Source organism: Mizuhopecten yessoensis, unplaced genomic scaffold, assembly GCF_002113885.1.
Source record: "Mizuhopecten yessoensis strain PY_sf001 unplaced genomic scaffold, ASM211388v2 scaffold4611, whole genome shotgun sequence".
NCBI lineage: Eukaryota > Metazoa > Mollusca > Bivalvia > Pectinida > Pectinidae > Mizuhopecten > Mizuhopecten yessoensis.
The window spans coordinates 428139-440224 of NW_018405633.1; the positions used below are offsets into that span (position 1 = coordinate 428139).

At 40.0% G+C, this 12086-nt stretch overlaps 1 protein-coding gene across 4 annotated transcripts in view; it reads right to left on the bottom strand.

Annotated features, from left to right (window-relative positions):
- Positions 1 to 1138: 1138 nt before the first annotated feature.
- LOC110449436 (kinesin-like protein KIN-14E) overlaps positions 1139 to 12086 on the bottom strand; it is an 85377-nt gene continuing 74429 nt past the window's right edge. For all 4 annotated transcript variants that reach the window (XM_021496312.1, XM_021496311.1, XM_021496309.1 and 1 more), the window contains 4 exons: positions 9447 to 9652; positions 7284 to 7470; positions 6050 to 6145; positions 1139 to 5658 (listed from right to left, as the gene is read on the bottom strand). In XM_021496312.1, the coding sequence (XP_021351987.1) occupies positions 5521 to 5658; positions 6050 to 6145; positions 7284 to 7470; positions 9447 to 9652 (627 nt within the window). In that variant the 3' untranslated portion in view covers positions 1139 to 5520. The remainder of the gene's footprint in view (positions 5659 to 6049; positions 6146 to 7283; positions 7471 to 9446; positions 9653 to 12086) is intronic.

Below are 12086 nucleotides of genomic sequence, written 5' to 3' on the forward strand. Positions count from 1 at the left end.
TCAAAAACATGTATTTATTGGAAGAATTAGTTTGACACAAAGATGGGATATATATATGATTCAATCATTCTTTAGTTAAATCATCTGTCTCAAGTAAATTATATGAATTAACACGGCAAACATCTTGTAATCAATGTAGCTCGGTTGTTTAGAGAGACCGGAGTTCAAGTTCTTGTTGGGCATGTTGGATTTTTACACTTGGAATACTGCTGTTGATATATAAAAAAAAAAAATCAGCAAGACAATTCCCTTGAAATAAAATATCGGCGACATCAATTGTCATAATCAGAATAAGCTTTTTTTAATTTCGACCAAGATTCTAGAAATCTACTTTTTTTCTTTAATATTTTTCATAAGTACTTGATTTATTTTGTGTAACTCCAGATCTGACATGGATTTATTTTCAGAAATGACCCTCTCATGTCGAGCAAGAAAAATTGTCCGTTTTTGACAATGGTACAGGGATCCTGCAAAATGAATACCAACAGGGTTCTCTATAAAATAATACATTTTAAGATCAAATGCATAGAGTGGGTTGTAATTACACAATACATTCTATCGTTGCTCCGAATATATGATCAATTCGTGGTTTATTAGCTCACCTGGCCCAAAGGGCCAAGTGAGCTTAGCCCATGGTCCGTCGTCCGTCAACTTTTCCCTTTTAAACGCTACTAGTCCTGAACGGCTCAGAGGATTTTGACCAAATTTGGTCTGGAGCATCATTGACCAAAGGGTTCTCAGTTTTGTATAAACAGGGGTATGGTCCCCCTGGGGGCAGATGGGGGGCGGGGGAAAATAGGTAACTCTTTAAAAATCTTCTTCCTCTCAACCAATAGAAGGATTTTGACCAAATTTGTTCTACAGCATCTTTGGACAAAGGAGTCTCAAGTTTGTACAAATGGAGGGTGTGGCCCCTCTGGGGGCATAGGGGCGGGGCCCAATAGGGGGGAAAAAGAGGATTTTTTTTCTCCTACTAAACAAGTGAAGGGATTTAAACCAAATTCAGTCTGAAGCATGCTTAAAGACAAAAGAATCAATTTTGTTTAAACTGAGGTGTGTGGACCCCCTTCTTTGGGGCAGATGAGTGGGGCCCATTAGGGGAAATAGAGGAAAACATTAAAGATCGTTCTCCTTCTGTACCGTTGAAGGGATTTTAACCAAACTTGTTCTAGAGATTTATAAATGGAAGATGGAAAAAAAGGCAAAATAAGCCCCATGCCGTTTTGGTGTAAATTACAACATTGTACCAACTATTAATTGGAGTAATAGCAACTGTGCAGACATAGTAGATGATACGACTAATTGAAGGTATCATCTAAAAAGAACACAAGCAACTATGTGTTTAAAACTGACGTCTCAATTCAGCCCTGATTTATAAATATACAGAACAATTGAAAGTACACATTCATAAATACACAGATCAATTCAGTCAAGTTTTATAAATACACATATCAATTCAGTCAAGTTTTATAAATACACATATCAATTCAGTCAAGATTTATAAACACACAGATCAATTGAGCCCTGATTTATAAATAAATTAATAAATACACAGATCAAATCAGTCAAGATTAATAAATACACAGATCAATTCAGATTTGTAAAAATGTGGTGATCAATTTAGTCCAGAATTATAAATATACTAAAAACACCATTATAACATATAATACTTTATAAAAAATAAATTTGTATCACAGATCAACAGTATCACCACTACTAGTTTCCACTGCAAGGAGTATCACACTTTAAATTATCACAGCTGAATCACTATTTAAAGTCATTCTCAATTATTTACAGTTTTTGCATTTCATAGAAATTAAAATAAAAACATGTTCAATTAAGACAATAGACAAAAAAAGGGAATACATTTACATAAGTAATTCATGACTTCTCAAAGGTCATCAACATGACTACCCAAAAGTCACCGACATGACTACTCAAAGGTCACCGACATGACTACTCAAAGGTCACCGACATGACTACTCAAAGGTCACCGACATGACATCTCAAAGGTCACCGACATGACTACCCAAAGGTCACCGACATGACTACTCAAGTACACCGACATGACTTCTCAAAGTTCACCGCATGACTACTCAAAGGTCACCGACATGACTACTCAAAGGTCACCGACATGACTTCTCAAAGGTCAGACATGACTACTCAAAGGTCACCGACATGACTACTCAAAGGTCACCGACATGACTTCTCAAAGGTCAATGACATGACTACGCAAAAGTCACCGACATGACTACTCAAAAGTCACAGACATGACTTCTCAAAGGTCACAGACATGACTTCTCAAAGGACATCGACATGATTACCCAAAGGACATCGACATGACTACCCAAAGGTCAATGACATGACTACCCAAAGGTCAATGACATGACTACTCAAAGGTCACCGACATGACTACCCAAAGGTCAATGACATTGCTACCCAAAGGTCACCGACATGACTACCCAAAGGTCACTGACATGACTACCCAAAGGTCACCGACATGACTACCCAAAGGTCAATGACATGACTACCCAAAAGGTCACTGACATGACTACCCAAAGGTCAATGACATGACTACCCAAAGGTCAATGACATGACTGGGTGGTCGGATGGTGCAGTGGATAACGCATTTGCCTTTTACCAAAGCGACTGGGTTTTATTCTCCGATCAAATGTGAAAAGGTATGGGGTCCCCTGCCTGACCATGTGGGGTTTCTCTGGGTACTCTGGTTTCCTCCCACATTAAGACCCCCTGCGCACTAACATCTGGGCCAACAAGAGTGATTGACGAAGTTGATGTTCGTAATTGTTGTAAAATATTTTTTGTATATATATGACTTCTCAAAGGTCAGGCACATCACTTCTCAAATCTCACCAACATATGACCTCCAAAAGGTCACCAACATGAATTCTCAAAGGCCACCAACATATATGACAGCCACGGCCTCAAAAGCCACAGAAAGATGACCTCTTGTATGTGTCCAGAAAGTTACTAACAAGAATTATCATTTCTTCAACTGAAGGGCTTTTCTTACATTATAACAATATCTAAACTAAATATTTTCATAATATGAATAATTAAAATAAATAAAGATCACTCCAAACAAAACACAAGTTGAATTATCAATTCCATTGCATAATTATAATGCATGTAGCATATTATCAAGAATATATACCCGATAATGTCATTGACCCAGCCAGCTGTTGGCTATACAAACTATTGCACAATCCATGAAATATTGTCACAGTTCAGTGACTGTTCATGTATACACCAAATGTAAAAGTCTTTGGAAAAGTACATGTTCCAGTACAGAGGTGCCCATCATTTTCAGGAAAATTATCAATGTAGACTAAAAAATACCTTCAAGTCTGTGCATTGGGAACTTCAGTACACAATTCTTTATATTTTATACAAACTTATACTTATAGAAAAGAATTTCAAACTTTTTAAGTTAAATTACCTTCCAAGAGGTAAAGACCAGATCCAGTAGGGAACTTGGTGCCCACCTTAGCAAGATCATTAGAGTTCCATGTAGATTATCTTATCTATTCTTTTATCTTATCTTTTAGATTGATCATCATGCCAACAGAACATGCATCTTGTGATCAAAACATCGTACTACTGTGTGTGACCTTGTCCATCAAAGTGAGGTTGTCATTACTAAACTATAGTGAAACCAATAAAAAATAGACCTAGAAAGATGTCTGATTTCAACAGCTTGAAGCTCAAAATTCAATATGCAAAACTAGAGAAAGGCAACAACCTACTACTGATATTTGAGTAATATCTGCTCTCTAAAAATTGTGACAACAATCAAAATCAAGATGCCATGCATCACTTTTTCAATCAAGGGGAAAATATAAAGAGATGTCTTGATAGGTAATTTTAAAGATCCCTCCGGGACAAAACTGACACTTCAACAAACTCTAGATCTGTCGATTCTAAAATTGCAACCTTGTGGCCACCTTGTGATCACGAGTTCCAAAATTGAATGTGCACAACTTATGACCAAGCGGAACTTGTAAATGTTAATTTTATTTAAAGACCTGAACTACCGTCGTAGAATTGTTAACAACTTTGATTGTCAAAGTACCTTCTTTCTGGTCATTCTGATCATATTCAAAGTTAATTGAGATCAAGTATCAAAGTCTTCTTGATAAATAGCAATACGTTATGTAACAAGCGTCAGCTTTCAAATTCCAAGATGGGTTCCTGGTGGAAATCTTCTTCTGATCAGTCTCAAAATGAAACATATGCTTTTCACTTACATTGGATCTTTGAGAATGACTTATCTGGGACATTTTACAAAGGAGGAGTAACAAACATTTTCAACCCTTTCACCCCTATGTAACTTTAGTAGCCTCTACCGTGCATTGATCTGGATGAGTCCATTATGGTCTACAGTGGTGAAAGGGTTAAAGACGGACTGCAAATAGCAGACAAAAATTACTTACACAGCCTGCAATTTGATGATGGTTGGCTAAAATCGAAACCAAAAATAAGGAAACAATCATATAAAGCCTTTTACATCTGGCTGATAAATGGTTTTATCAACCTCAAAAATAGTGTGTTTACATCAGTCTTCAGGGCCAGGTGAGCTAAAAGTATAATTATAAATTGTGTAAGCTTTTTGAGCTTTCGGCTGAGCCAAAACTTATATGTGGTTCAACAGAGGTAGATATCTGACTGTCTGAAGTCTGTCACAACTCTCATTAAACATTGCTAATATTAATTTTAACATATTTCACAAGGAATATGGTAAGCAAGATTACCATTTTCAACCAGAACCAAAAATGTGTCCACCATTTGTTAATGAAGTAAATAATAAATATCAATAACCATGAATCTGGAGATACAGGTCAGGGTCATATAAAAATATAATTAATCTATGGATTACCTAAGGTCACTTATTTATTATAAGTTACAGGTCAAGGTCAAATAAATAATTTATATAACCTTGAGATCACCCAAGGTCATTTACTTATTACAAGTTACAGGTCAACATTATATAAAAAAAAAAAAGAAATTTGGAGTAATTTAAAAAAAATACTCGATTCTGATAGAAAAGTAAAATACTGATTATTATAAACGTATTGCAAGAACAAATACAGTGAAATGGTTGATCAAGATACAGATTTTTTCTTCAGTCTGGTAGACATTCACAGTCCTCAATTGGTGGATTTGCTATGAGGGGCGGAGTTGAAGCAAGGAGATGAGTAGAAGCCATTCACAGTCCTCGATTGGTGGATTTGCTATGAGGGGTGGAGTTGAAGCGAGGAGATGAGTAGAAGACATTCACAGTCCTCGATTGGTGGATTTGCTTTGAGGGGCGGAGTTGAAGCAAGGAATTCAGAAGGAAACATCCAGTGTTCTTGATTGGTTGGTTTGTGCTATCAAGGGCAGAGATAAATCAACATAATGAGTAGGAGATATCCAGAATCCTTGATTGGCCAATTAACAATCAAAGATGAAGCTAAGCAGAGGAGATAGTGTTCTCTTCAGTCCTGCTGCAGCTAATCATCAAGATCCTAGTCCTTTCTTGATGTTCTGTTTCGCCTGTCCCAGAGCCACTTGCTTGGCATTGGCACCAAAGGTCAGGGTGCTTACAGTTTCACTGGAGTTATTCATATCTGGACTCACATTCACGAACAGACATGCCTGAAAGTAAACCAAAGTAAACAGTCTTTATCAATCAATATATATCTTTATCAATCATGATATTCTGTATCAATCATGGTAATCTGCATCAACCATGATAATCTTTATCAATCATGGTATTCTGTATCAATTTTGGCAATCGGTAACGATTAAAATTTTCTGTATCAATCGAGAATATACTTATAAAACTAATATCTTTCTGAATCCTTGTTTATATAATTGATGACTTTGTTTAGGCAAAATGCCCCCAAAAATATGTCTGTCGGACAATATAAAAAGAAAAAAAATACATTTCTACTTTCGTCTGTCACAAAAATCGACATCTGTCAAAGAAATAAAGACACATGGCAATGTTGGGGACATATGATAATTACAATAGCTGACAGCCTACCTTTGCATCCCCGCCCAAGGAAGGCTGTAAGATCTGAGTAAGCTTCGAGTTCCTGTACGGTATATGAAGCTGGCTGGTCCGCAAAGCTTGGAAAACCTATCAAGACAACGTGTCAACATTCAATATATAAAACAACATCGACAGACATAGATACATACTTCTGTAGGGTGGAGTTTCCACCAAGCACATTACCCTCCAAGTGTGAAACTAGGACACTGACAGGTGAACATGTATGTATCCCCATCACCACCAAACAGAAGCCCCATCAATCACTTCACACTTAGATCTGTTAGCTAGAAAGCATTATACACAAGTTTGATGAAACAAGTACCAGTTACCACCAAAGATGTACAAAATCACCCTAGTCAAACAATAGGCCTTTGCTTTCTTGATTATTCAGAAAAAGTGGATTGAAGATTTTGAATAAATTTGACCTGTGTGACCTTTGAAGTTAGTCAAAGTCATTAAATTTAACTAAGTGTATAACCCTTCATCCCAATGTAAACAAAAATATTATAACAACCAGGAAATGTCAACAAACAGATTATTACAACTAGTTATTATCAACAAACAGATTAAAACAATCTGGAAGAGTCAATATATGCTGCATGAGGAAATGTAGCAGTACATTAGAGCTTGGTTCTGATTACATCATCTTACCTGTCCCAGAGCTGAGAGGGACTCTGATTACATTATCTTACCTGTCCCAGAGCTGAGGGGGACTCTGATTACATCATCTTTCCTGTCCCAGAGCTGAGAGGGCCTCTGATTACATCATCTTACCCGTCCCAGAGCTGAGAGGGACTCTGATTACATCATCTTACCTGTCCAAGAGCTGAGAGATGGACTCTGATTACATTATCTTACCTGTCCCAGAGCTGAGAGGGACTCTGATTTCATTATCTTACCTGTCCCAGAGCTGAGAGGGACTCTGATTACATTATCTCACCTGTCTCAGAGCTGAGAGGGACTCTATTTACATTATCTTACCTGTCCCAGAGCTGAGAGGGACTGATTACTTTTCCCCACCTGTCCAAGAACTGAGAGGGACTCTGATTACATTATCTTACCTGTCCCAGAGCTGAGAGGGACTCTGATAACATTATCTTACCTGTCCAAGAACTGAGAAGGACTCTGATTACATCATCTTACCTGTCCCAGAGTTGAGAGGGACTTTAATTACATCATCTTACCTGTCCCAGAGCTGAGAGGGACTCTGATTACATTATCTTACCTGTCCTAGAGCTGAGAGGGACTTGTTGATCGCAGCTGCTTCCACAAGACGTTGACCCTCTGCCTCAGTTTTGGATATCCTTTCTGACCCTGCCAAATCACACAGGGTCAACGTCCCCTTGGTCATTGATCCTGTCACCTTGTCTTGACCTTCCACTTTCAGAAGTAGAAGTAGATGTGATCGTGAACTGCAATATCAAGATAACAAGATTTTAAACTGGCAACATAAAAAATAAATAATTGGGGGGGTCACATAGACATACCTCCCAACCTTCATCAGAATATCAAATTTGGTCTAGCATGATCTTTGACCTTTTAACCTTGACTGGAGACCACTAATATTAATTACCAAAACTAATCCTGAGTAGAGCTAACTATACTTTTNCCCGCCCCAAAAAAAACCCCACCCCACCCCAACTGGAGCAACGTTTGTTGACACTAGCATGTATCTGACTTACAGTAGGAAGGGGCTGTGCTTATGAAATTTTGCTGTTGCATTAAAGCAGAAAATCATAATCACAGAGTTAGGTTCCAGACAATGTTTTAGAAATATTGACCTTGACCTCTAATTAGCCATGCCTGTAATGATTTAGATTCTTTCTTTCATTCTGGGCAAAGCACAAACCTAGATTTTAAGTTCTTCCAATAAGTACCCTAGAGGTACTCGCATGTCAAGTCTGAACTTTGATTATTTGTCCTGAAGTTAGGATCTGTACAAGAAATCCTATATCTAGTAACAATGACATTCGACCTACGACAAATCATGCCTAAAATTGATAGAAATCTTCTTCCTTCGAGCAACCAACAAACAATTTTTGAGATTTATGCTTTCTCTTGTTCTGAGGTCGGTGACCAGACCCATGTATGACTTTGACTCTTTTAAGATGTTTAGAGGGTGTTAATTAGGCTATTTCATCATAAAATCTTACTTCAAAAGTAAAACTGATCCAAACATAAATACTGACAGAGCAAACATCTCAAGCTAAATCCCTCGAAAAATGTTCAGCGTTAAAAGCTAAATCTGTTGAGGGGTGTGCTGTTAACATGCATGTACACCAGATTTTCACTTTAAAAAAGAGGTTAAGTTTGAACTTTGACCTGTTAACCTTGACCGATGACCACCAATATCTAATCAGGTAAGAAATCAATGGTATCATATACTATAGTGTACATATAAATCAAATCAGTTAAGGGCTTTTGAGATATCTTGTACACAAGTTTTACAATTCACTAAAAGTGGTCAAGTTTGATCTTTGACCCACTGACCTTGACTGATGACATTGACAGGTGTAGAAATTGATAGAGAAAATATGATCTTATGATGTTATATCATAAAATCAGTGTGTCATGTAACGTTTCCACGCTTGGCCCAAAAGTCCCCCTACCTCTAAGAGTACATCAACATTCATCTATACACTATCTGATTCCCAGGAATCTATACACTATCTGATTCCCAGGAATCTATACACTATCTGATTCCCAGGAATGAGCAGTCTTTAACAACAGATTCACCCTTATTTCATCAAGGATCCCCACCCTTCCATCCCAGAAGGACTATGTGCTTCATTAGCAGTACATTGAAATCCCTTTGCCAAAGAAATCTCTTACCATATAAGGTTTAAATCCCTCAATTCAAACAAAAGTTGTAGTCTTTTAAAGATTGACCTGTATAAGCCCCCTTACTGAGCTCCATCCTTTTGCCCCCAGGGTTTACACCCTTCTCTTCTACAACTTGGAATGGTTAACCTTGAACTCACTTGGCCCTTGGATGTTCTATAGGTTTGAATCCCGTCATTCAAACTTATAAGAAGTATTCTTTGAATGATTCTCCCCTATGGGGTCTGATCTCCCTGCCCCCAGTGGATCAATACCTTTCATTTATATAACATTAAACTGCTTTGCCCTAGGAAAGGCTAGAGTCAAAATCCCTTAAGCTGATCTGGGCTGATAGACTTTTGAAAAGTTAATGCCTGACAGGGAACAGACAGACGTATGAAGGACGGATGCTGTACCATGGCAAAAGCTCATCCTTAACCCTTTCACCCCTAGGTAACTTGAGTAGACTCTACCGCACATTCATTTGGATGAGTCCATGATGGTCTACAGTGCTGAAAGGGTTAAGTTTTTTAACACAAAAAAAAAAATCACATTAAGTAATATATACCTGGTGGAATTCATCTTTGTTGAAGCCACAGATCTGTTCTTGTCTCCTTTCTTCATGATACTCTTGATGTCATTGGGCGTCTTGATTTCGATTTCTATGAGGCCAGGCAGACTGACTTTGTTCCCTATAGTTTTAAGATCTATCACCTTGGCATCATCTGACAGGAGGTCGACCACGGTCTCATTATAGATCTCAATCAGTCCAACCTACAATATAATTGCATGATACTAAAACTATGGTAAATATTATTAAAAGGAACATTTATAACAAGCTAAGGTCATATGACAATGTTGTCCACTGATCAAAATGGATCCAGTTGACAATATCTCACTGAAATGTCATACTAGTATCCTGGATAAACTAGAACCCTGAGAGGTCAGCAAGGCCCCACAATTATCTAGTTTTAGTAAGTGTCATTGACCTTAATAAATTGGGCACATCGAAACATGTATCCCACTATGTATCACCGAGTCATATATCCAAATGATTAATTTAGTTTTAAGATTCAAAGACAAGGACCTGCACTTACAGAGTATTACCAGACAGACACACTACGGGGCAGCTACAGGGTATTACCAGACAGACACACTATGGGGCAGCTACAGGGTATTACCAGACAGACACACTATGGGGCAGCTACAGAGTATTACCAGACAGACACACTATGGGGCAGCTACAGGGTATTACCAGACAGACACACTATGGGGCAGCTACAGGGTATTACCAGACAGACACACTATGGGGCAGCTACAGGGTATTACCAGACAGACACACTATGGGGCAGCTACAGGGTATTACCAGACAGACACACTATGGGGCAGCTACAGGGTATTACCAGACAGACACACTATGGGGCAGCTACAGGGTATTACCAGACAGACACACTATGGGGCAGCTACAGGGTATTACCAGACAGACACACTATGGGGCAGCTACAGGGTATTACCAGACAGACACACTATGGGGCAGCTACAGGGTATTACCAGACAGACACACTATGGGGCAGCTACAGGGTATTACCAGACAGACACACTATGGGGCAGCTACAGGGTATTACCAGACAGACACACTATGGGGCAGCTACAGGGTATTACCAGACAGACACACTATGGGGCAGCTACAGGGTATTACCAGACAGACACACTATGGGGCAGCTACAGGGTATTACCAGACAGACACACTATGGGGCAGCTACAGAGTATTACCAGACAGACACACTATGGGGCAGCTACAGAGTATTACCAGACAGACACACTATGGGGCAGCTACAGGGTATTACCAGACAGACACACTATGGGGCAGCTACAGGGTATTACCAGACAGACACACTATGGGGCAGCTACAGAGTTTTACCAGACAGACACACTATGGGACAGCTACAGGGTATTACCAGACAGACACTATGGGGCAGCTACAGGGTATTACCAGACAGACACACTATGGGGCAGCTACAGGGTATTACCAGACAGACACACTATGGGGCAGCTACAGGGTATTACCAGACAGACACACTATGGGGCAGCTACAGGGTATTACCAGACAGACACACTATGGGGCAGCTACAGGGTATTACCAGACAGACACACTATGGGGCAGCTACAGGGTATTACCAGACAGACACACTATGGGGCAGCTACAGGGTATTACCAGACAGACACACTATGGGGCAGCTACAGGGTATTACCAGACAGACACACTATGGGGCAGCTACAGGGTATTACCAGACAGACACACTATGGGGCAGCTACAGGGTATTACCAGACAGACACACTATGGGGCAGCTACAGGGTATTACCAGACAGACACACTATGGGGCAGCTACAGGGTATTACCAGACAGACACACTATGGGGCAGCTACAGGGTATTACCAGACAGACACACTATGGGGCAGCTACAGGGTATTACCAGACAGACACACTATGGGGCAGCTACAGGGTATTACCAGACAGACACACTATGGGGCAGCTACAGGGTATTACCAGACAGACACACTATGGGGCAGCTACAGGGTATTACCAGACAGACACACTATGGGGCAGCTACAGGGTATTACCAGACAGACACACTATGGGGCAGCTACAGGGTATTACCAGACAGACACACTATGGGGCAGCTACAGGGTATTACCAGACAGACACACTATGGGGCAGCTACAGGGTATTACCAGACAGACACACTATGGGGCAGCTACAGGGTATTACCAGACAGACACACTATGGGGCAGCTACAGGGTATTACCAGACAGACACACTATGGGGCAGCTACAGGGTATTACCAGACAGACACACTATGGGGCAGCTACAGGGTATTACCAGACAGACACACTATGGGGCAGCTACAGGGTATTACCAGACAGACACACTATGGGGCAGCTACAGGGTATTACCAGACAGACACACTATGGGGCAGCTACAGGGTATTACCAGACAGACACACTATGGGGCAGCTACAGGGTATTACCAGACAGACACACTATGGGGCAGCTACAGGGTATTACCAGACAGACACACTATGGGGCAGCTACAGGGTATTACCAGACAGACACACTATGGGGCAGCTACAGGGTATTACCAGACAGACACACTATGGGGCAGCTACAGGGTATTACCAGACAGACACACTATGGGGCAGCTACAGGG